At 36.3% G+C, this 22,265-nt stretch overlaps 1 protein-coding gene across 1 annotated transcript in view; it reads left to right on the top strand.

Moving 5' to 3' along the window:
- Positions 1–22,265, top strand: part of USP8 (ubiquitin specific peptidase 8) — a 53,286-nt gene that overhangs the window by 25,212 nt on the left and 5,809 nt on the right. Inside the window, exons 7-15 of the mRNA XM_054565436.1 lie at positions 1,136–1,280; positions 4,418–4,580; positions 7,151–7,295; positions 7,596–7,819; positions 13,195–13,776; positions 17,465–17,542; positions 17,984–18,246; positions 20,478–20,690; positions 21,113–21,323. Of these exons, the coding sequence (XP_054421411.1) occupies positions 1,136–1,280; positions 4,418–4,580; positions 7,151–7,295; positions 7,596–7,819; positions 13,195–13,776; positions 17,465–17,542; positions 17,984–18,246; positions 20,478–20,690; positions 21,113–21,323 (2,024 nt within the window). The remainder of the gene's footprint in view (positions 1–1,135; positions 1,281–4,417; positions 4,581–7,150; positions 7,296–7,595; positions 7,820–13,194; positions 13,777–17,464; positions 17,543–17,983; positions 18,247–20,477; positions 20,691–21,112; positions 21,324–22,265) is intronic.

Genomic DNA, 22,265 nt, shown 5'->3' with positions numbered 1-22,265 from the left:
CTGCTTCAGTATTACCCATCTTGGTGGTCTTTTCTCAGCCTTCTTAGATTATTTTATTGTCAAAATGATCTTGATAGTTAGAAAGGGAAGTAGGATGGTTATTAGTAGCTGGATATTTGTACTTAGGAGATACTGTGACTATGTTCTTCTTATAACTCACTGCCGAAGAAATAGTTCTTTACATATTAAGCTCCCTTGGAGTGCTTTTTGATCTTTTACTTTAGGTTGTGGAAGCTAAAAGAGAAAAACAGCAACATAGTGACTGTTTATTTTGGCAAAAAATTAAAGGGCTAGATAGTAAATATTTCAGGCTTGGGGCGACCCTGTGGTCTTTGCTGCTGTAGCATGAAAGCAGCCATAGACAATATGTAAACAAATGGGCACAGCTGTGTTCCAGTAGAAACAGGAGGCCATGGTTTACCAGCCCCTCTCGTGGAACACAAATAACAGCTTTTGGCTTGTGACTCCAGGCATACTTGAAAATCTAAAATAGTCCCCATAAAACCCCATTAGAGACTTTAAAAAGAGAATTTAGACCCTTTCAAAAATTTTTGAGCCATTGATGTTTCTTCTGGTTGACATTTTTTTAAATGGTTTAATTTTTTTAATCTTCACCCAAGGGTATGTTTATTGATTTTAGAGAGAGGGGCAGGGAGAGAGAGAGAAGCATACCCATACGTGCCCTGCCCGGGGATCAAACCTACAACCTAGGTATGTGCCCTGACGAAGAATGGAACTACAGCCTTTTGGCGTATGGGACAATGCTCCAACCAACTGAGCCACCTAACCAGGGCTGAAATGGCTTAATTTTCAAAAATAGAGTATTTTCATGTGATACATTAATTTCCTCTATTTTATACCAGAAACAGAGCCAAGACTAGAAGTAATTATAAACTCAGCAGCAAGTTTTGGTATTTAAGTCTTCATTAACAGAACATTGACTTAGTTTCTTGATAAATGTCAAAAACACATTATATTTAATGTTAGTTTAAAAGGTAATAAATAGTACGATGGAATAGTGGGTATGTGACAAGTACACTTCACTCTTCAAGAAAAAAAATGCTTTTCTGTATTTAGTGCTATGACAGAACTGGATGTTGCTTGTCACTAATATTATATCTCTCTCTATTCCAAGGATCAATTACAGCAAAGGAGCTATACACGATGATGATGGATGAAAACATCAGCTTGATTATAATGGATGCTCGAAGAATGCAAGATTATCAGGATTCCCATATTTCAAATTCTCACAGTGTTCCTGAGGAAGCCATCAGTCCAGGGTGGGTCATTATGTATTTAGATAAAATATGTAATAGTAAGCTGTGGATAGTAATAAATGTTAATAATTAGCATCCAATCAAAATGACAAAATAGTGTTTTCTTTCCCATTGAACTTTTCAATTTTTGCTCCTAATGGCATACTTCACCCTTTCTGAATAGTAGTGTAAAAGACATTCCAGTCTGGGTATTTTCTCCTATCTGTGGCATTTGAAGTCTAATTAGAAGAAAAACTAAGCTGCTTCTTCCTAGGTATTTGCTAACTGTTTTCTTGTGCTATTTTTTATGTGTGAGCTTTTGAAGCATACGTACCAAATGGACTAAAGTTGTGAACTAACTGAATGGTTTTTTAATTTGAAATTTCCCATACTATTATTTGTGATAAAAGAATACACAAACACTTTTTTGAAGAAGAAGAAGCAGTATAGCTAAGTGAATAAGAGTGTAGGGTGTAAAGTCAGAAGCCCATGTTTCCATTTGTAAAATGGGGGTGGTAATAGTTCCTATCTCAGATGTTTTGAGAAGTTTAAATGAGAAATTTTATACACACACATTTAGCACAGTTCCTGGCATTTATAAGGACTTAATAAAAAATAAATTTTTCTTTCTTTTTTGATAAGAAGGTTTTTAACCTATAAAATTAAAAGTTACATATATAGATATATTATATATTAGAAACTATCACAAAACGACAGTGAAAACTCCATATCCAGGGCTATTTTCACTATTTTGAGTGTAATATAACCTTTCTTGGTCTAAGTATATGGGATTGGATTAGGTAAAATATGTGGTCCATATTAGGACTAACTTAAGAAGATAACATTATTTAAGTTAGGTAATAAAATTTGTATAATATTGGGTACCTTACAGGTGTTGACTAAATTTTGCCCTGAAAAATACCATGCATTGTAAATATGCTATCTATCTGTGTATCAGTGTAGCTATTTAGTTATCTGATTTTTTAAATTGGATATTTTAGGTTGATGATTACTTTTTTACAAAACGTGGTGGCCTCTGCCATTCCCTCTCTCATTCCTCAACCCTGAACAACTAAACAGATTAGGAAATAGTACACTATTTAAATATGAGATTCAAGTGCTTAGTCTAATCAAGTAGACCTGAATATATTCCCAGTTTAATTGTTTCCCAAAATGTGAGATTTAGACTGTTGTGAAACTCAAGGTGAGTTTAGGTTGAAGACTAAGAACTATGAATTGCATACCAAGAAAAGTATTCCCCTTTAATTTATCTTTCAGTCCTTCCGATTTAGTTAAAAGAAATTCAGTTTGGTGCTAGTATTCCTTTTTAATACTTGCTAATCTCTCTTTCTTACCAAAAAGCAGGCCTCAGAGCTTTTTGTAGGCAGCAGTGTCTGCAGCTAGGTAATGGTGATTACCCTATTTTTTCATTGTCTATTTTTACCTTTTAAAACAGCGTAGTATTCAAATGATAAAAAGCTTATGTAATTATTTAGCCCATTGAATTTTCAAAAACTGAATGCATCCATTTAGTTAGTATCTGATCACCAAGAAACATCATCATCATCATCATTGCAAAAGTCCCTCATATGCCACCTGTCAGTTACCACCCATATCCCTACCCACCCAGGGAACCACCAACTTCTTAACAGAATAGATTTGTCTTTGTCTGTTTTTGTAGTTTATATAAATGAAATCATACAATCTATAGTCTTTTGTGTCTGGCTTTTTGTAGTCAACCTAATGTTTGTGAGAGTCATCTGTATTATTGTGTGCACTTGTAGTTTGTTTATTCTTACTGCTATATGGTAATCTATTAGGTGAATATAGCATTACTTATTGATCTATTTTATTTATAGGATTATCCTTTATTTATTGGATATGATGCTGTTTTTTCATGTATATGGGAATAAGCATTTTCCTGTTAAATTTATTTAAGTAAAGGATCACTTTCAATTAAATTAATTAAAATAAGTAATAGTCAAAGTAGAGCAAAGTTGCAGCAGTATGTGAAGATAATACACGAAAGAGTGAACTTTGGGAAATACTGGTTGATACTATTGTTTTCCAAAGTGTTTTCTACGGAATACTAATCTTGGGTTTCTAGATAAAGAGTATTTAGTCAAATATATCCTTGCAGTCAGGAATAGTCCTTAAGAATGTCACATTTCAATTTTTCTCATTCTTTGTTGACTAAGCATGCTTCTGATCTCAATATATCAGATGAGAATTATTATGAGGCAATATTTTATATTCTTTTTGTCTATGTATTCTAACAGTTACAGTAAACATTATTATGTACAGGATTTTTTAAAAAACCATTTAGTTTTACTTATGAATAAAAGTACATAGTGCTGAGGACTTTGAGATAATAGGATTTGGGGGAGGAGCTATGTGGCAGGCCTACTGTAAGGACTTTAGGAAGAACTTCAGCATTTCTGGGAGCAAAAGAGGAAGTGAACAGCATGCTTTAATGTATAGTTGATAATATTCACAGTTGATGATGTAAGAGCCAACACACCAAAGCAGCTAAGACTGTGGACATGAACCAGATTGCCTGAGTTTGAATTCTGGCTTCATTTGGCAGCTATAACCTTGGGCAGGTTACTTAATCTCTTTGTGCCTCAGTTTCCCCATCTATAAAATGGGGATAACAATGCCTACTTTATAGTATTGCTGTGAGGAGTCAATGAGATGCATAATAAAGCATTTAGAATAGTTCTGGCACATAGTAAATGCTATATGTGTGTTAAGTAAATATTTAAGTATTTGATTAACTGTTAATTATCAGTATAGGTAAAGGAGAACTGAAATATAAACAATGTTACCCAGGTGTGATGCCCCAGTTGTTTATACTTGGCTGAGAGAGATGCCCAGATGAGTTCCTCTGTTTTCAGATTTGGTCCCTGGTTTTGCAAAGGGTCAAAATTGTGTCTACTTCTTTTAGTCTCTAATACTAAAATATATTCCAATATTATGCAGTTGTTAAATATTTTAAGATATTTAGTATCTTTACACACAGTCTGACCTTAGAAAGGAATTTATCTGTCTTAAAGTTTGCTATGGTGTGCTACAGACTATAGAACAAAATTCAGTCTTATGTTAGTATATTAGGACCTCTTATCTACTTTTGCCCCAATACAAATGTTAATGCATTTCAGAGACACTGCTAGTCGGATTGAAGCCAGCCTCCCAGATGACTCTAAAGACATGTGGAAGAAGAGGGGAAATGTGGAGTATGTGGTACTTCTTGACTGGTTTAGTTCTGCAAAAGATTTACAAGTTGGAACAACTCTACGGAGTCTGAAAGATGCACTTTTCAAGGTTAGCAAGTTTCCTTGTTAGCTTACTATAATTGCAAGCCTTCTTTGGTTGTTAGAAAGGTATGTTGACTAGTTTATCTTAAGGACAAGAAATTCATTATGCTTTGGTTGTAGTTTTTTTTAACTTTAGACTTAAAAGACTAATTTTGAGCTACCAAATAACAGTAAACTCTATATAAAGTAGGATGTTAGAATTTTCAGAAATAGTAATTGTCTGAAAAAGTGTTTTTTTTTGCTTTAAGAATTAGATTATGAGCTCTGGGTGGTGTGGCTCAGTGTATTGAGTGCTGGCCTGCAAATGAAGGTGTTGCTGGTTCAATTTCCACTGAAGGGAGCATGCCTGGTTTGCAGGCCAGGTCCCCGGTGGGGGGCATGTGAATGGCAACCATACATTGATGTTTCTCTCCCTCCCTTTCCCTGAGAAAATTAATAAATAGATTTTAAAAAAAAAGAATTAGATTATGAAACATACAAAGGAAGAAGTCACTGAGAAGAAAAGATTGATAGATTTGACCTCATAAAATAAAAAACTTAGGTGTGAAAAAATACCATAAAATTAGAAGACAGGAGACAAACAGAAAAATATTTGCAATAAGTAAGGCAGTGATTTAAGACTACCTAAAATTCAGAGAGATTTACAAGTAAATAAGAATATTACTTAAGATAAAATGGTAAAGTAAGTAGTGGACATAGACATAAGCAGGAAGAGAAATACAAGTGATAAAACCATAAAAATGGTCAACTTTACTAGTAATCAGAGAAATGCAAATTGAAACAATGAATGCCATTTTTACTGCTCTAATTAACCAAGATAAAAATGCTGTTTATTTTTATTTATTGATTTTTAGACAGAGACATGAATCTGTTGATCCACTTACCTATGCATTCGTTGGTTGATTCTTGTTGACTAAACTGGGGATTGGGATTACCAAACATTAATCCCCTGGCTGGGGATTGAACCTGCAATTTTGGCCTGTCATGATGACTCTCCCAACTAACTGAGCTACCTGGCCAGGGCCAAAAATACTCCATTTAATTTGTTAAATTATTAAACAATGATGGCACTGAATGCTGGCAAGAACGTGGTAAGGATAAAACTCAGTCTATTGGTAGGATTGATGAAACATGCTTTCCAGGAGGGTAGTCTTAAAAGCCTTGAAACAGTTCATGCTTTAAAATAGGGAATCTAGAAACAAAGATAGGTTGATATATGAAACTGCCTATGTTTACCTAGTTTTGAACTACAGAAAGAGCAATTTCATAAAGTTCATTCTAAGATATTTGAAAATTTAGTGTATGATAAAGGTAACATAACAAATCAGTGAGGAAAAGGTGGATTGAAATGAATGGTTTAGGGACAGCAGGCTAGCCAGTAAGTCAAAAAAAGAGGATCCCTATCTTATTTATTTCTTAGGCCACATTAGACTCAAATTGGTCAAAGATATACATAAATGTGTTGAATGAAATGGAGAACTACTTGGAAAAAACATTTAGTAGGTATCTTTATTATCTTAATCCTAAATTGAGACATCATTAAGGAAGGTCAATATCTGTGTTAAAAACATCATTAAATGTAAAAATCAAGACAGATTTTGTAACATATGCCAAGGACCTATTTTCCTCAATACTCAGAATACATTTACTGTTTACTAAGGAAGTAGGAAACTGTATAGAAAAATGAGCAAAGGGTGAGATAAAATCATAGACTATAAATGGCTAATAAACATATTAAAAGATGTTCAGCTTTACTAATAAACGCTAATTAAAACATGTTAACATTTTATGTCCACCAGTTTGGAAAATTGTTAAAGATTTATAATGGGCATTCTCATACACTACTGTTAAGTATATAAATTGGTGTTGTCTTTTTGAAAGGCAGTTTGGCAGCATCTACCAAACTTGTAAACCATTGGTTCAACTCCTAGGAAATGATCCTACAGAAATATTTGCCATATTTATTAAGAGCCTTAAAATGTTCTTATGCCTTGGCTCAGTAACTCCACTCCTGGGGATTTTCCCTAACGGAGTTAATTGTGTGTGTGCATGTATAAGGAAGAATCTTCAGTGTTTATATCAGCATTGTTTATAATTAACGGGGAAAAAGAACATTAAATGTTCAAGTGATGGGTTCAGTTTTGATATGTGTGTACATATGTGTATGAAATAGAATATTAGCTGGTCGTTACAAATTATATCTCTTTATTAATAAAAGTCTAATAAGAGAAGAGCAGCATCATAAAAGTTTCATTGTTTTGTAAATATGAAGTTTAAAAAGTACGTCCCTTTATAGAAAACTAAAAATAAACTCTGAAACGTTAAAGTGGTATCCCTAGGCTGTGAGGTTTTGTATGATTTTTATTGCATGTAAATGTATTTTTCTTCTGATATCACGGATTACTTGTTTGGTTGTAAAAACCTCATCTATCCTTTCTCATTTAAGGTTGAATTTTTAATTCAGCTCTCATTTTTTTTATCATTTAGAAGATGAATCTTCAAGAGAGCAATTTTGAAATTCAGGTTTATTCTGTTTTTAGCTGCCATATTAAGAACACTATTTCCTTATTTTTATAGTGGGAAAGTAAAACTGTCCTGCGCAATGAGCCTTTGGTTTTAGAAGGAGGCTATGAAAACTGGCTCCTTTGTTATCCCCAGTATACAACAAATGCTAAAGTCACTCCACCCTCACGAGGCAAGACTGAAGAGGTGTCTATCTCATGTATGTATGTGAAAGTTTTTGTTTACAGTTGCCTCAGTAAAATAAACTTTAATTATTTATGTTCTCAGGGTAATGTTCTTAGTTGTGTGTGCATTTGTGTTATTAGATCGCATTTTGTTTTCAGACGTAAGAAGTATGAGATATCCATAGCCTGGAAGTTAATGTTTAATTCTTTAAGACTGTTGTCTTCTTATTTTGTTTACATTTAACTATTCGTCTATAACATGCATGAAATATGTAAGTACTGTTTATAGGGGTTGCTGTTCTTTCAATTTATTATTATTCTTTTGGGGATTTTAGTGAATTTTACTTATCCCTCATTGGAAGAACCAGTTCCTTCTAAATCTGCACAAATGCCACCTCCTTCTATAGAAGCAGATGAAAATATAGAATTGATAAACGATCAAGATGAGAGAATGAGACCATTGACTCTATCAGCTCCATTTGAACCAATTGCTACTTCTAAGGTTGATGTTTGGTCACCCATAAGTCAGCCAGTGCCTATTGTAAAGAATTTTCCACAGGTATGTTCTTGATTTTCTTGTAACTTCATTATCTCTTTTCTTTTAATATTATGTTAAATATATAAGATAGAAATGGAGTTTTATATCTATCCTATAATATTTTAGAAAAAAATATCAGTGAGAAGAATCTACATGTTTTGGTACCTTTTTTGCTATAAAATATTTTCATTGTAATTCAGTTCTGTTGCCACAGCAGTATTAGAATAGATAATATGAAGGATTTTTAAACCCAGCTGGCAATCCATTTACTACAGACAATGCCAATAAAAGATTATATTATTACCACAGTGAACTTGAACACTTCTAAGTTTTGTGGGGGTTTTTATTATTATTGTTTAATCCATAATATTTTCCCAAATTGTTTGGCTTACAGATGATAAATATGTAATGTTAGTGTTTTGAAACAGTACTTTAGTTCCATTTCCTTAGAATTTGATACACAAGTAACAGGTACGTTTTAATAATTATCTAAAAAAATTTAACCAAGATGTTACAATAAAAATTTGGAGGATTGTTCTCTTCGTTAGATTTTATGTAAGGAAAGGTTAACTAATTTTCCCCTAGCATTTTTCAGTAAGATTTTTTAACATTCATAGGATTAAGCTATGGATTCCATCTGATGTTTAGAAGGAGAGACTTGTACAAAATCAGCCATAGCATAAGACGGAATATCACAATTTCTCTAATAGTTACTGGAACACAGAGCTAGGAGACAAACTCTGACTGAGAGTATCAAGGAGGGCTTTATGGAGTTTTTATCTGGGCTTTAAGAGTTTAGTAAGGGTCTCTGCCTGCGCACGATGGCTGCTACCGCATGGGGGTTGGGTCAGCACCGGGATCCCACCGGCTGCTCTCCCAGTTCTCTTCCTGGCACCTCCTTCCCCTGTCTCTCCTCGGGCGTCTTTAGCCCACCCTGCCCCGGCCTTTGCCGGAGACCAGGAAATCCTGAGTGCACAGCCTTTCACCATGGACTGGAGCTGGAGAGCCTTCTTCCTGGTGGCAGTGGCTACAGGTGTCCACTCCCAGGTGCAGCTGGTGCAGTCTGTGGCTGAGATGAGAAAGCCTGGGTCCTCAGTGAAGGTCTCCTGCAAGGCTTCTGGATACACCTTCATCAGCAACTGGATAAACTGGGTGTGACAGGCTTCGGGACGAGGGCTTGAGTGGATGGACCTGGTTAACCCTAATGACGGTGCCACTAACTATGCACAGACGTTCCAGGGCAGAGTCACCATAACTGCAGAGAAGTCCATAAGCACAGTCTACATGGAGCTGAGGAGCCTGAAAGCCAAGGACACAGCCATGTATCACTGTGTGAAAGACACAGTGAGGGGAAGTCAGTGTGAGCCCAGACACAAACCTCCCTGCAGGAAACAGGAAGGCCGGGCTGCAGGGGGCACTCGGTACATCAAATACAGTGTTCACCCCAGGAGCACCTGTTGCAGATTAAGGGATTGTTTCCTCGCAGTTGGAGTTGCGAGGTTCACGCTCCATAAAGCAGTTTCCCTCTGGGAGCATCCCTTCATGGTTCTGTGCTTACCTCCTAAATATCTGAATTACAGAGGCTTGTTGTTTTAGGAGGAAAACATTCTCATAAGCACCAAGGCAGAGAGTTGCATACATTTGCTTACTCCAGTCCTAATAGCTCATCAATACATCATCAGTTATTCTGACCCACATCAGCTGGATCCAACCAGAGACTCTACTGGACTCAACAGTGCGGCACAGCCTAGAGTCTGAGCTGGCCAGCAGCACAGGACGTGCATGCTGAAAGGTGGACACCGGATCTTTATGAACCCAATGCCAGAGGACACAGCCCCCGGTGGTTATGGTCATTGGTGGCCTTGGCTTTTAGGCTGCTCAGGTCCATGTAGACTGTGCTTATGGACTTCTCTGCAGTTATGGTGACTCTGCCCTGGAACTTCTGTGCATAGTTAGTGGCACCGTCATAAGGGTTAACCAGGCCCATCCACTCAAGCCCTCGTCCCGAAGCCTGTCACACCCAGTTTATCCAGTTGCTGATGAAGGTGTATCCAGAAGCCTTGCAGGAGACCTTCACTGAGGACCCAGGCTTTCTCATCTCAGCCCCAGACTGCACCAGCATCGACGAGTCCATGTCGATGACACAAACAGCAGTTGACATCATGCAGAGGTAGAGAATCCCCACCAGACATTGGTACAGATGTCCAGGCTTATGAAATCACACACACAGAGGGAGTATGGAAAAGTTTGTCATTTTATTGTGGAGTCCATTGGAGGCAGGGCTGACTTCAGCAATTCAGAAATGACTGGATCCTACTAGGCAGAATTTCCTGGTTAAAAGTCGTGGAACGCTCTAAACTTATGTATTGGGAAGGCAGCGTTAGGAGTGGGTATAATCCGTGTACCCTTTCACTTTTTATCACATCAGTATGGAACCAGATACAGGTTTCACTGGAGGTAAAATCCATAAATGCATGTTTCTTCTAATCGTCATGTCACAGGGACATGGCTGATGTGTGTGTGAAGGCATGGGCATGAATCGCACTTGGGTGTAGCATTGACCAAGTAGGACTGCGGGATTATTTGGTTTTCTGTTTTTAACTAAGCATGTCATTTTTTCAAACTTCCCAAATTGTATACAATAATGGCAATGTGGTGTTTGGATTACAGTAACCACTTACTGAGTAATGATTAATGTGCTTTGTGTACCTCAGTCACTTGAGATGACTGTTGGTAAGTCATGGGCGGGGGGAGGGAGGTTGAGCACAGAGGGTTTCCAGGGCAGTTAAAGTGCTCTGCACGTGTTTATTGCTACTTCTCACTCTCTCGATGCTGATGGACTTGGTGCACAGATGAACAATGGGCAGGAATTCTGTCTTGAAAGCACAAAGGGCAGCCCTTGCAGTGCCCACTGCCCTCAGCCACGGGAGGCTGATGATGGTAATGAATGTCTCTCTGTGTGTTCACACATGGACAGAGTCACACAGGGAATTTATTCTGAGCTGAATAGCATGAAACATTGCACATGTGGAATATTGCTGTAAATTAAATTGTATTACACTGCCAGATAGTAAAATTTAGCAACAACAATAAAAACTCTACAGCACAGGGTCTTAAAAAAAAAAAGAGTTTAGTAAGATTTCAGGATGGAAAAGACAGTAAAAAATTGTATGACTAAAGGCTCAGAGCATGCTCTGAGACCAGCAGTGCTTGGACACAGCAATCCGTTAGAGAATAGTGACTGACAGTAGATAAGGTTGGAAAGATGGACAAGAGTCATCAAGAGAGACTTAGATCAGATTGGAATTTTATCCTGTAGGCTCAAGGAAACCCTTTAAAGGATTTTAAACTTGAAAATAACATGGTCATAGCTATGCTTTTAAGATTAAGGAAAAATGGATTGAGTTACCAAAATGTAGATGGGAGAATTTTGGTTCCATTTAACCTTTTATAGTTAACCTCATATTCATAGTGGTTCTTCCCACTTCCTTCTCAAGTATAGAAAACAAGAGGAGAGAATAGATTTTTTTTTAAGTGAAGGGAAAAAAAGTGAAGAACAAAGGGATGATATTTTTCTTCACTACTTTCTATGGTATTGTTTTCTAGTGGGAAAACATGCAATTTATTTTATAAGAACACAATGCAGGTTGTTACTAGTAGGTATTCTCTTAAGTTTTCTCTTTTTAGAAACTGTCTTCTCAAAAAATTATGTTAACATAGCTTCTAACAGTTTCGTAGGGTTAGTTCGCAGTTAAATTGAGGTAATAAACACTTAACTCATTAAATGAAGAATTTGGATAGTTTACTTCTCAACTTGTATTTAGGATCTTATCTCTTAGGAATATTTTATTCATTCTCACAGCAATATATGTATTTATTGTGTGTCCAGCACAGTCCCTGCCCTCCTGGAATTTATATTCTAGGAGAGAAGAAGCTTTTAAACAAATAATTATAGTTATTTCATCAGAATCTCTAAGTACTATTAAGGAAAAGAATATGGTATTAGGAGGGTACATATTAGGAGACTCGACTAGTTTTAGGGATCAGGAAGGTCTTTTCTAAGGAGGAGACATTTATACCAAGATTTAATGTGGTGGTGGGAATTATCTAGATGAACAGCTGATGTAAAGGGGCCTGAGTTGGGAAGGAGCACAGCATCTTTGAGGAAATTTTTTTTTTAAGGGAAGTATGGATAGACTTGGAGAACACTATGCTAAATGAAATAAGCCAGCCAGAGAAAGACAAGTATCATATGCTCTCACTTATATGTGGAATCTAATGAACAAAATAAACTTAACAGAAACAAACTCATAGATACAGAGAACAGACTAACAGTTCAGGGGGAAGAGGGGTTGGGGAGGCTGGGTGGAAAAGGTGAAGGGATTAAGCAAAGAAAAAAACACTTCATAGACAACAGTATAGTGATTACCAGAGGAAGAGGGGATTGGTGGGGAGGTAGAAGAGGGTAAAGATAGAGGGGGTGGGGTTAAATGATGAAGGAAGGAGACTTGGTTTGGGGTGGTGAACACACGATATGATATACAGATGATGTATTATAGAATTGTATTCCTAAAACCTGTATAATTTCATTAACCAATGTTACCCCAATAAATTCAATAAAAATTTTTTAAAAGTAGGAAAATATGGCTGGTGTATAGAATGATGTGTGATAAGATTGGAGAGATAAGCAGAAGTGAGACCACCATGGTAAGAGTTTTAGATGTAATCTAAGTATAGTGAGTGGCTATTTAAAGTAGGGTTTTAAATAGGTGAGAAACATGGTCACATTAGTGTTTTAAAATAATTATTCTGGCCACAATGTGGAGAAATAGAAGGGAGGCAAGAGAAGCTGTGTAGAGAGAATGTTGGTATGGACTTGGTTGGTGCTAATGGAGATGGAGGGGCAGATATAGGAGGAAAATCATCAGGCTGCATAAGAGCAGGGGAGAAGATGAGACTCAGTTTTCTAGTTTGAGCCGTTTGGGTAGTGGTTATATCCATGAGACAACCGTGTTTACAGGGGGAGATTGTGGATTTCAGCTTTGGTCTTACTAGGTTTGTGGTATATTTGAGACACCGCCATGGAGTCACTGAGTAAGCCATTGAATATGTGGAAATGGAACTAAAGGCTAGCTATGCCCAGGTCTAGGTTTTATGTTTTATAATGAACTCTTCCATATTCAGAACTCATCAGAGTGTATTGAATGTGTGTAATCAAGTGGAAACAAGTGCCAGTGCCTTAGGAGAAATCTTGACATTGGGGGTAATTTACAAATAGATATTCTGGCAGATGTTTTCTCCACAAAGTGATGGTTCTTTTATCACAACTTGATTTCAAGAGTGAGTTCCTGGATTTTGATAAAAGTATGCTTTATTCTGTTTTTTTGTTGTTACAGATTGATCGTACTAAAAAACCAGCAGTCAAATTGCCTGAAGATCATAGAATAAAATCTGAAAGTACAGATCATGAGCAACAGTCTCCTCAGAATGGAAAAGTTCCTGATCGTTCCACAAAGCCAGTACTTCCCCCTCCAGCTGCCATGTTAACAGATGAAGAAAAAGCTCGTATTCATGCAGAAACTGCTCTTTTAATGGAGAAAAACAAACAAGAAAAAGAACTTCGAGAAAGACAGCAAGAGGAACAGAAAGAGAAACTGAGGAGAGAAGAACAGGAACAAAAAGCCAGAAAGAAACAGGAAGCTGAAGAAAATGAAATCACAGAGAAGCAACAAAAAGCAAAAGAAGAAATGGAAAAGAGAGAAACTGAACAAGCCAAGAAAGAAGATAAAGAAACCTCAGCAAAGAGGGGCAGAGAAATGACAGGAGTAAAAAGACAATGTAAAAGTGAACATGAAACTACTGATGCCAAGAAATCTGTGGATGATAAGGGGAAAAGGTGTCCAACCCCTGAAGTACAAAAAAAGTCAATGGGCGATGTGCCCCCTGCCTCCGTGGCAGGAGATTCAAGTTCAGGCAAGGTAAGCTGAACCAAACAGTATGGCTTGCCAACTAAGTGAAATAAATGTACGTAAAAGGATGAAACCAGTAGTACCCATAAGAAGGCTAAGCATTTTAAGCAGTTTTCTAGAGGGTTATAGATTTGTACTGATTCATCTACATTTTGCTTACCTACTCTCCTTTGATTGGTTGGTAGTGGAATTGCCCTTTGAGTGTGTGAAATGCAACATTTGTAATTGAAATGAATAGCTGCATTTTTGTTATTTTTCAAATATGATCATCAAAAGACTAGAGTGAAATATTATCTTTCTTTCATTGTGGAGAAATGAGGAAAAGGAGGAATATTTGAATGATAGAGTTTGTATCTGCTTAGACTATATCTGAAATCAGTGACGAGTCATTTTCTTTGTTGGTTCATATAATCAAGAATTTTGGTAATAACCCAATTAATGTTGTTTTTCTCTGCACTGGGCTATTCCCCAAAATTGATTTCTGTAACTACTTTTTTTCCTCTGCTAAGCAACTGACAATGTCATTCCCTTTTGAACCCTAAATAAATCTTTATAATAGCAGGAATAGTTGTAGCCCTGTTTATGTCCATGTAAATGGAAATACATTTTTGGTAGTGTGAAAATTACTTTTGATGGAAGGTAGCATGCCATATTTGCAAGTTATTAATTTCTCTACTTCTCAAGCAGCAATTCAGGCATATACCAAATAGAACCATTTTTATTAATGCTTCACATATACAAGGAATACTTATCTGGTAACCTTAGTTACCAGAAATGTAGTTGCCATACAAAAACCTTTCTAAACACCCAAAGTTAGGGAAATGAAGCCCATGTACTAATACTTTATTCATAGGAGAATCAGAACTTACAGGCTCTTATAATTTAAATATTACTCATTGAGTATCTATTATATGCCAGTATTTTCTGTACATCATCTTACTTATTCCTCCTAATAACAACCTCATGGAGTATTCAATTTACAAATGAAATTGAAACTTAGAAGTTAAGTAATTTGCCTTAGATCACAAATGCAGTGAGATTCCATAGTCACTTCCTTTCCATCTTGCTGTACTTAGAGGTGGGCAGTCATAAGAACTTAAAGCATTTATATTTCAGAGGTTATTTGGTATAGATGCCAGATATTCTTACAGATCTAAATAACCCTGAGATTATCACATATGTTTGATTTTTCTTATAACACATCAAAAAGAAGTTAACGATTACATTCATTGTATGCTCCTTTTAAAACTGAGCAAAATAATTTATTCTGTAACCTACCTTATTAAAATTAATACCCATTTTTTAACTTTTCACTTTACTGTAGTTATTTTTTAAATGTACTACAAAATTAAAGTGAATTTTTGAAAGACACTATGGTAAGTTCGAAAAGGATATAAAATGGAATTTTGTCCTTTTGACTAGTGCTCTGTATAAAATTCTATAATCTCTTTATTCTCTTCAATATATTTTTTTTTGGTACATGATCACTTTCAAGTTAACCAAAATCATATGAGATTTAAATAAAAGCATAGTGTTCAAAAGAAGCCACGGTGACCAGCATCGTGTACTTTGCCGCAGATTATAAATCAGTGCTTCACAACCCACTATGACTTGTGTCATTTTTTTACCCTACTGGTTTATCAGTCTTTTAGTTCTTTAGCATTAGTATTAGGAAATGCCACATGGGCTCTACCATCTTTAATTTAAAAGAATCTACTTTGACAATAAAATTGCATAGTTTTCAGAGGCCTCACTTTTTTCTCCTTCTACGTATTCTATCAAATATGATAGATCTGCTTATATTAGCTTCTGATAGGTAGGTGTATATTAGGGGGAAATTAAAGGTTCCCCCCCCTTCTGAAATTTTAATAATTTTACAGCCTCCGTAACCATGTGGTTGTCCTTACCATACCATTCATTCTCCATCTTAATATCTACTCTCTGGGCCATGGCTGGTGTTGCTCAGTGGACTGAGTGTCAGCTTGTGAACCCAAGTGTTGCTGGTCTGATTCTCAGTCTAGGGCACTTGCCCGGGTTTTGGGCCAGGTCCCGGGGAGGGGGGCATGTGAGAGGCACCACACATTGATGTTTCTCTCTCTCTCTCTTTCTGCCTCCCTTCCCCCTCTCTAAAAATAAATAAATAAAATCTTTTTCAAAAAAGTCTCTGAGGGAATCTTCTCAATCTTTGGTAGCTGATCTGTGTTTGTTTTTACATGATTTCATACTTCCTATTGAAAGTACAACAGTATATTCTATTCATTTTGTGAAATTAAAAAATACTTAGGCCTTATTAAATGATCCAGCAATTGTACTTCTGGAAATATACCCAAAAGAATCGAAAGCAGGACCGCAAAGAGCTATTTATACATTTATTTTCATAGCAGTGTTATTCACAGTAGTTAAAAGATGGCAGCAACCTATGTATCCATCCACAGGTGAACGTATAGACAAATGTGGTATGTACAGACAATGGAGTATTGCTCACCCTTAGAAAGGAAGGAAATTCTGACACATGCTACAACATGGATATATCTTGAGGACGTATGCTAAGTGAAATAAGCCAGTCACTAAAGGACAAAAGCTGTATGATTCCATTTACATAGTGTACCTAGAGTCGTCAAATTCATGAAGACTGGAGTTAGTGGCGAGGGATAGAGTCCAGGGGTGGAGGGAATGGGCAGTCGTTTAAATGGGTACAGAGTTTGTTTTGCAAGATGAAGAGAGTTCTGGAGATCAGTTGTACAACAACGTGAATATACTTAGGCCACTTTACACTTAAAAATGGGTAAGATTGTAAATTTTATGTATACTTTATCATAATTCTGGGAATATTTAGGCCTTTTATGAGACACCTTTGCCTTTGATTTTAAGAGCTTTATTTAAGTATAGTGTGCATACCATAAAACTCACCCAGTTCAATGTACAGTTCAGTGATTTCAGTTCAGAGTTGTGATACAATTATTCACTCAATCCAGTTATAGAATGTTTGTATCGCACCAAAAGAGATCTCTGTGCCAATTGTAGTCATTCCCTCTTCCTACCCTCAGGCCCCAAGCAACCATCTACTCTCTCCATAGGTTTGTCTCCTGGGCATTTTTTATAAATAGAATCATTTTATATTTTATATGTATAATTTATCTCTCTAGGTGGGAGGGGTGTGTGTATAAAGTCTTTTGTATATGTTGACCTTCACCTAGCATAATTTTTTTGAGATGCGTCTATGTCATAGCATGTATACCAGTAGTTTATTCCTTTGTATTGCTAAGTATTATTCCCTTGTGTGTGTATACCACATTTTATTCACCAGTTGATGGACATTTGGATTGCTTCTAATTTGGTCTATTAGGAATAGTGCTGCTGTGAACATTTGCATACAAGTTTTTGTGTGGAAATATGTTTTCATTTCTTTGTGGTTGATAACTAGAACTAGAACTGTCTTTTTGTTTTTGTCTTTTTAAGGAAGCTTTTAAAGACCATTGTCATTATAGGCCTGTGCACACACAACTCCTCTTCCCCTTCCTATGATATTTGGACTTTGAGAAAATATATATAATTCTTCATGTTCAATCTTGTTTTAAAAATATTGAGGATAGCCAACACGGACTTTTGGTTCTCTGGTACAAGTGGCTTAAGTTTGTATGTGACAAAATTTAATTGAAAAATCAGATTTTTTTTTCTCTTTTTTTAAATAAACTAGGCTCGAGAGCCTTTGACAAGAGCACGAAGTGAAGAAATGGGGAGGATCGTACCAGGACTGCCTTTAGGCTGGGTCAAGGTAAAACCCAAAATTAGCATAGAAATAAACAACATGATCATCATGTTCTCTAAAGAAGGATGTTTTTTTTGTTTCGTTTTGTTTTTTGTTTCTGTATTCTACATCTTCTCTAATGCAGTCAGTTCTGTTTTTTCATTATAGAGGAGGACATAGCTCATTTTCCTAATTACAGCAAGTTAGATTTCTGAATATCTAATCTGGGTTGCTGGCTATAATATATAAGCATTCCTGGCATTTGTCATTTAGAAACAATGTATTACTTTAAAACCTTAAGTTCCTTGGGAGTTTAAGTATAGAATTGATTATCGCCATTTTACTTAAGTCATGTTAATCCAAAAGCAAATTTAGCAGTGGAATACTTATGAGTGATTTTTGTTGTTGTTGTTCATTGAATGGTCATTGTTTTTTGACCTGTTTTTTTCTTTTTCTTTTCCAACTAAGTTTCTTGACCCAATCACTGGAACTTTTCGTTATTATCATTCACCCTCCAACACTGTTCATATGTATCCACCGGAAATGGCTCCTTCATCTGCTCCTCCTTCCACCCCTCCAACTCACAAAGCCAAGCCACAAATTCCAGCTGAGCGGGATAGGGAACCGTCCAAACTGAAACGCTCCTACTCCTCCCCAGATATAACCCAGGCCATACAAGAGGAAGAGAAGAGGAAGCCAACAGTAACTCCAGCAGTTAATCGGGAAAACAAGTAAGTTTATCCTAATCCCTAAACTAGAATAATCTGCTATATTTGAAAGTTACTCTAGACATACCAGCTTATTTATGTCAGGGAATCAAATTTCTGTGGATGGCTATACCAGCCATTGTTATTTACCATTCAGGAAAATAGAAATGACTGTATTAAAATGTCCTTGGTTTTTTTCTCAAGTGCTAACTTAAATATGTCAGAGAAGACTATTAATTATTAATGTAGATATAACAATATATACATTATTATATTTTAAGACACCATGCCATAGGCTACCTAGAAGTTTTCACAAATTTCCTAAATCTCCCTTTGAGGGCCATAATTTATAGGCTGTTGAGTTTGCCTTAGTGAAGCTCTCAAGGTCTAAACTTTTTTTTTTTTTTTGAGTTAGTCAGTAATAGGGGAGTATACTTATATATAGTATTAAAATAATAAGCATTGTACTGTGTATCAGCTCCTAATCCTTATTCTTGTTCCCTTTTCTTTTGTTACATTTCTGCTATTCTATTTACAAGTAGTGATCAGTAGGTTCATGTAAGTTTTCCAAAACAGTATCTCATTTAGATGTGTTCTTGGCTTTATCCCTTTTTGAATACTCTAATGACTCTGGCTCATGACTGATAGGGTTAAGAGACGATACTTTTTAAGTCCACTTACAATTTCTAATCTTTACCTTTTTGGGGAATAGTTGGAAGTGTCAATACAGTGGTACCTTGGTACTTGTCATTAATTCATTCCGGAACTCATAAGGAGTGCTGTAACCGACAAGTGCAGAACGATGAAGCCTTTCCTCTTACGGGGCGGCATTGTGACTCATAGATTCTAGCAAGTGCAATGAGTTCCCAGCAGGCGCCGAGTGCTGAAACTTTTTTCTCGTCCAAATGTGGCAAGTACAGGGTTTGACAAGTTCTGAAGCTAACAAGTATGAGGCTTTGTAAATGGCTTTGTTTTCCTGTATATGTGTATGCCCTTTTGATTGCTAGGGAATTTCAACTAGGCTATCTTTTGGCCCCTGTGGAATACTTCCCAAAAACATAGTTGATATATTTTTCTCCCGAGAATTTACCCTGCCAATTAGGGAACTACATGGAGATCTTTTTTTTCTTTAATCTGTAAATCTAGTTAAGAGATTTTAGGGCTCACTGTTAAAACTGATGAGATTTAATTCCTTTTTGCATCATGATACTTAATAAATTTGTTAATTTGACAGTTTTAAAACCTATCACATAGGCAGTTTATATATTTTTACATATATTGAACAGAGTAAGAGTACATGAGTGCAAACACCTGAACACGTTTAAAAAAAAAAAAAAAACCTGATCGGAGTGTAGTTCAGCCCTGACTGGTGTGGCTCAGGTGGTTGGGCATCATTCCTCAAAGTAAAAGGTCGTTCGTTATAGTCCCAGTCAGGGCACATGCCTGGGTTGCAGGTTCAGTCCCTGGTCAAGGTGCATATTAAATAAATACCAAAAAAAAAATGTTCTATATCTGTAATGATAGAAATGTTTTGTGTTTGTGCTATCCAGTATGGTAGTGTTTACTTTGGATTGTGACTAGTGTGAGGAGCTGAATTTTAATTTTAAATTTAAGAACCCCCTTTGCCTAGTGGCTACCATATTTGTCAGCACAGCTCTCCACGTTAGGAAATAGTATCCAAATAACCTCCTTCCTTTGATCTGCTCCACAGTAACATGCAGGGATGGGCAAAAGTGGATTTACAGTTGTGAGTATGCAAAACACAAGAGTTTATTCTTGTATTACTATTTATTTATATACTATCTTCCATATGCACAACTATAAACCTACTTTTGTCCACCCCTGTGTGTGTGTGTGTGTGTGTGTAAATAATCCCTTTTTTGGCACTCTGTTGAGTTCAACATTTATTAATACTAAACTTCTCAGGATCATTTAAAGGAGTGTGAAAGAGCCTTCTTTACTGGAAGACTTGACCTGTTCATGAGAAGGTAGAGAATCTATCTTAGGATGTCCTAAGAACTGTGGACCCACATAAGAAGTTAAAGGTATTTGTTTCATGGGAAGGTCACAGAATATGTCACCTAGATATTAAATGTTGTGTAAGACCCTAATACCTTATGAGTCAACTTATTAACACTGTACAAGATAACTGTGTACTACAGTATACATGCTGGAGTTGGCTGCCATTTGTAATTTGAACCTTATTTTCATGTGCTGTGCATTCTAAGACATCTTGCACACTTTTTCTTTCTCAGGCCCACATGCTACCCTAAAGCTGAGATCACAAGGCTTTCTGCTTCTCAGATTCGAAACCTCAATCCTGTGTTTGGAGGATCTGGACCAGCCCTCACCGGGCTTCGTAATTTAGGAAATACCTGTTACATGAACTCAATACTGCAGTGCCTATGTAATGCTCCACATTTGGCTGATTATTTCAACCGAAACTGTTACCAAGATGATATTAATAGGTAAAGAAATTTCTTTCTTTTTGTAATACAATATTAAAGAGTGGTGTAACCACCCGGCTCTTTCCAGAGAAGTTAAATTAGGAAAGGCAAAAATACCTTTACTCTGAGGAGAAACGTAGAGAAAAGCCTCCTCTGATTGGTAAAGGACAGACAGGAAAGGAGCAGCTCAAGAAGGCAAGAACCTTGCTGTGACAGACTGGAGCCTGTCACTGAGGAGAGGGGGTGCAGGGCTGGCATCAACAAGAAGCAAATTGGAGGAGTGTAATCAAAGTAAGATTCAGTTGAGTATTTGGTAATAAATCTATGAATAAGCATTTTAGTGTAGGGTTGTAGTTTGTCAGTAGCTTAATGTTGACATCAAGCATCCACTGTACCTTGGCTTTCTACAATTTATTGATTTTTTTGTACCTTTATTTGCCAAGATCAAATTTGTTGGGGCATAAAGGTGAAGTGGCAGAAGAATTTGGCATCATCATGAAAGCACTGTGGACAGGACAGTACAGGTATATCAGTCCCAAGGACTTTAAAACCACCATTGGGAAGATCAATGACCAGTTTGCAGGATACAGCCAGCAAGATTCACAAGAGTTGCTTCTATTCCTAATGGATGGTCTCCATGAAGATCTAAATAAAGTAAGAAACTTGATTTTTCTAAATTGTAAAGGCTCTTTCGGGTTGTTCAGCACTGTAATCATTTTTTGTAAAATATTGGTGTATTTATCAATTTTTAAAAGTTAATCGTATGTGCCTTGACTGCGGATTGGACCTGCAGTGTTGACATATCTGGACGATGCTGCAACCAGCTGAGCTACCCAACCAGGGCTGTAACCATTTTTATAGCAATTTAAAATTATAGTTGGTGGTTATCTAGTGACTTTGTACTAAGTTAGGGAACTATAAAACACATATATCCATTAGGTCTAGTATTTGAAAAGAAGCATATGCAATTTGTGTTTACTCACTAAAATGTTATCAGGTGTTACTATAATTTATCAATGTTAAAATAGTTGTTGGAGATACTGTGTTTGTGATCTACATGTATGTGAAAGGAAACATAGTATTTTATAAAAGATTAGCTATAGACAGCCTGAACATCCTATTACATATATATTATATGTATGTATTATATTCTGTATATATTACTATATTCTTATATTTTTTTCTAAAATAAGAATCTCTCCATGTAACCACATTGAGGCATGTATCTCTACATAAATAACCAATCTGTTTTAATACCATGGAGTCTTTTTAGCACCAAGCTGTCCCTCTCCTTCAGATATCTTGAGATCTCCCACTGAACATATATGTATGCAAACATGTACATGCATATATATGTGAACATATATATAGCGTGTATATATGTATATTGTATATGTGTGAGAATATGAATATATGTTTAGTGTGTGTGTGTCCATCCCTGAGACTAGGACAACAAAGTAACATCTGTGTAGTTGTAGCTGCGTGTGGCATGTCTTCTTTTTAAATAAAAATTTATTAAGCAGTTCCCCCAAGTCACATCCTTTTGATAAAGTGGGTTTTTGGTTTCTCAGGAGGCTTGGCTAGAATTTTTTTACA

Source organism: Pteronotus mesoamericanus, unplaced genomic scaffold, assembly GCF_021234165.1.
Source record: "Pteronotus mesoamericanus isolate MK-2021 breed Mesoamerican mustached bat unplaced genomic scaffold, CSHL_Meso_final contig_164, whole genome shotgun sequence".
Classification (NCBI taxonomy): domain Eukaryota; kingdom Metazoa; phylum Chordata; class Mammalia; order Chiroptera; family Mormoopidae; genus Pteronotus; species Pteronotus mesoamericanus.
The sequence above is the reverse complement of the archived record's forward strand: the minus strand, read 5'-3'. Positions and strand labels throughout refer to the sequence as shown.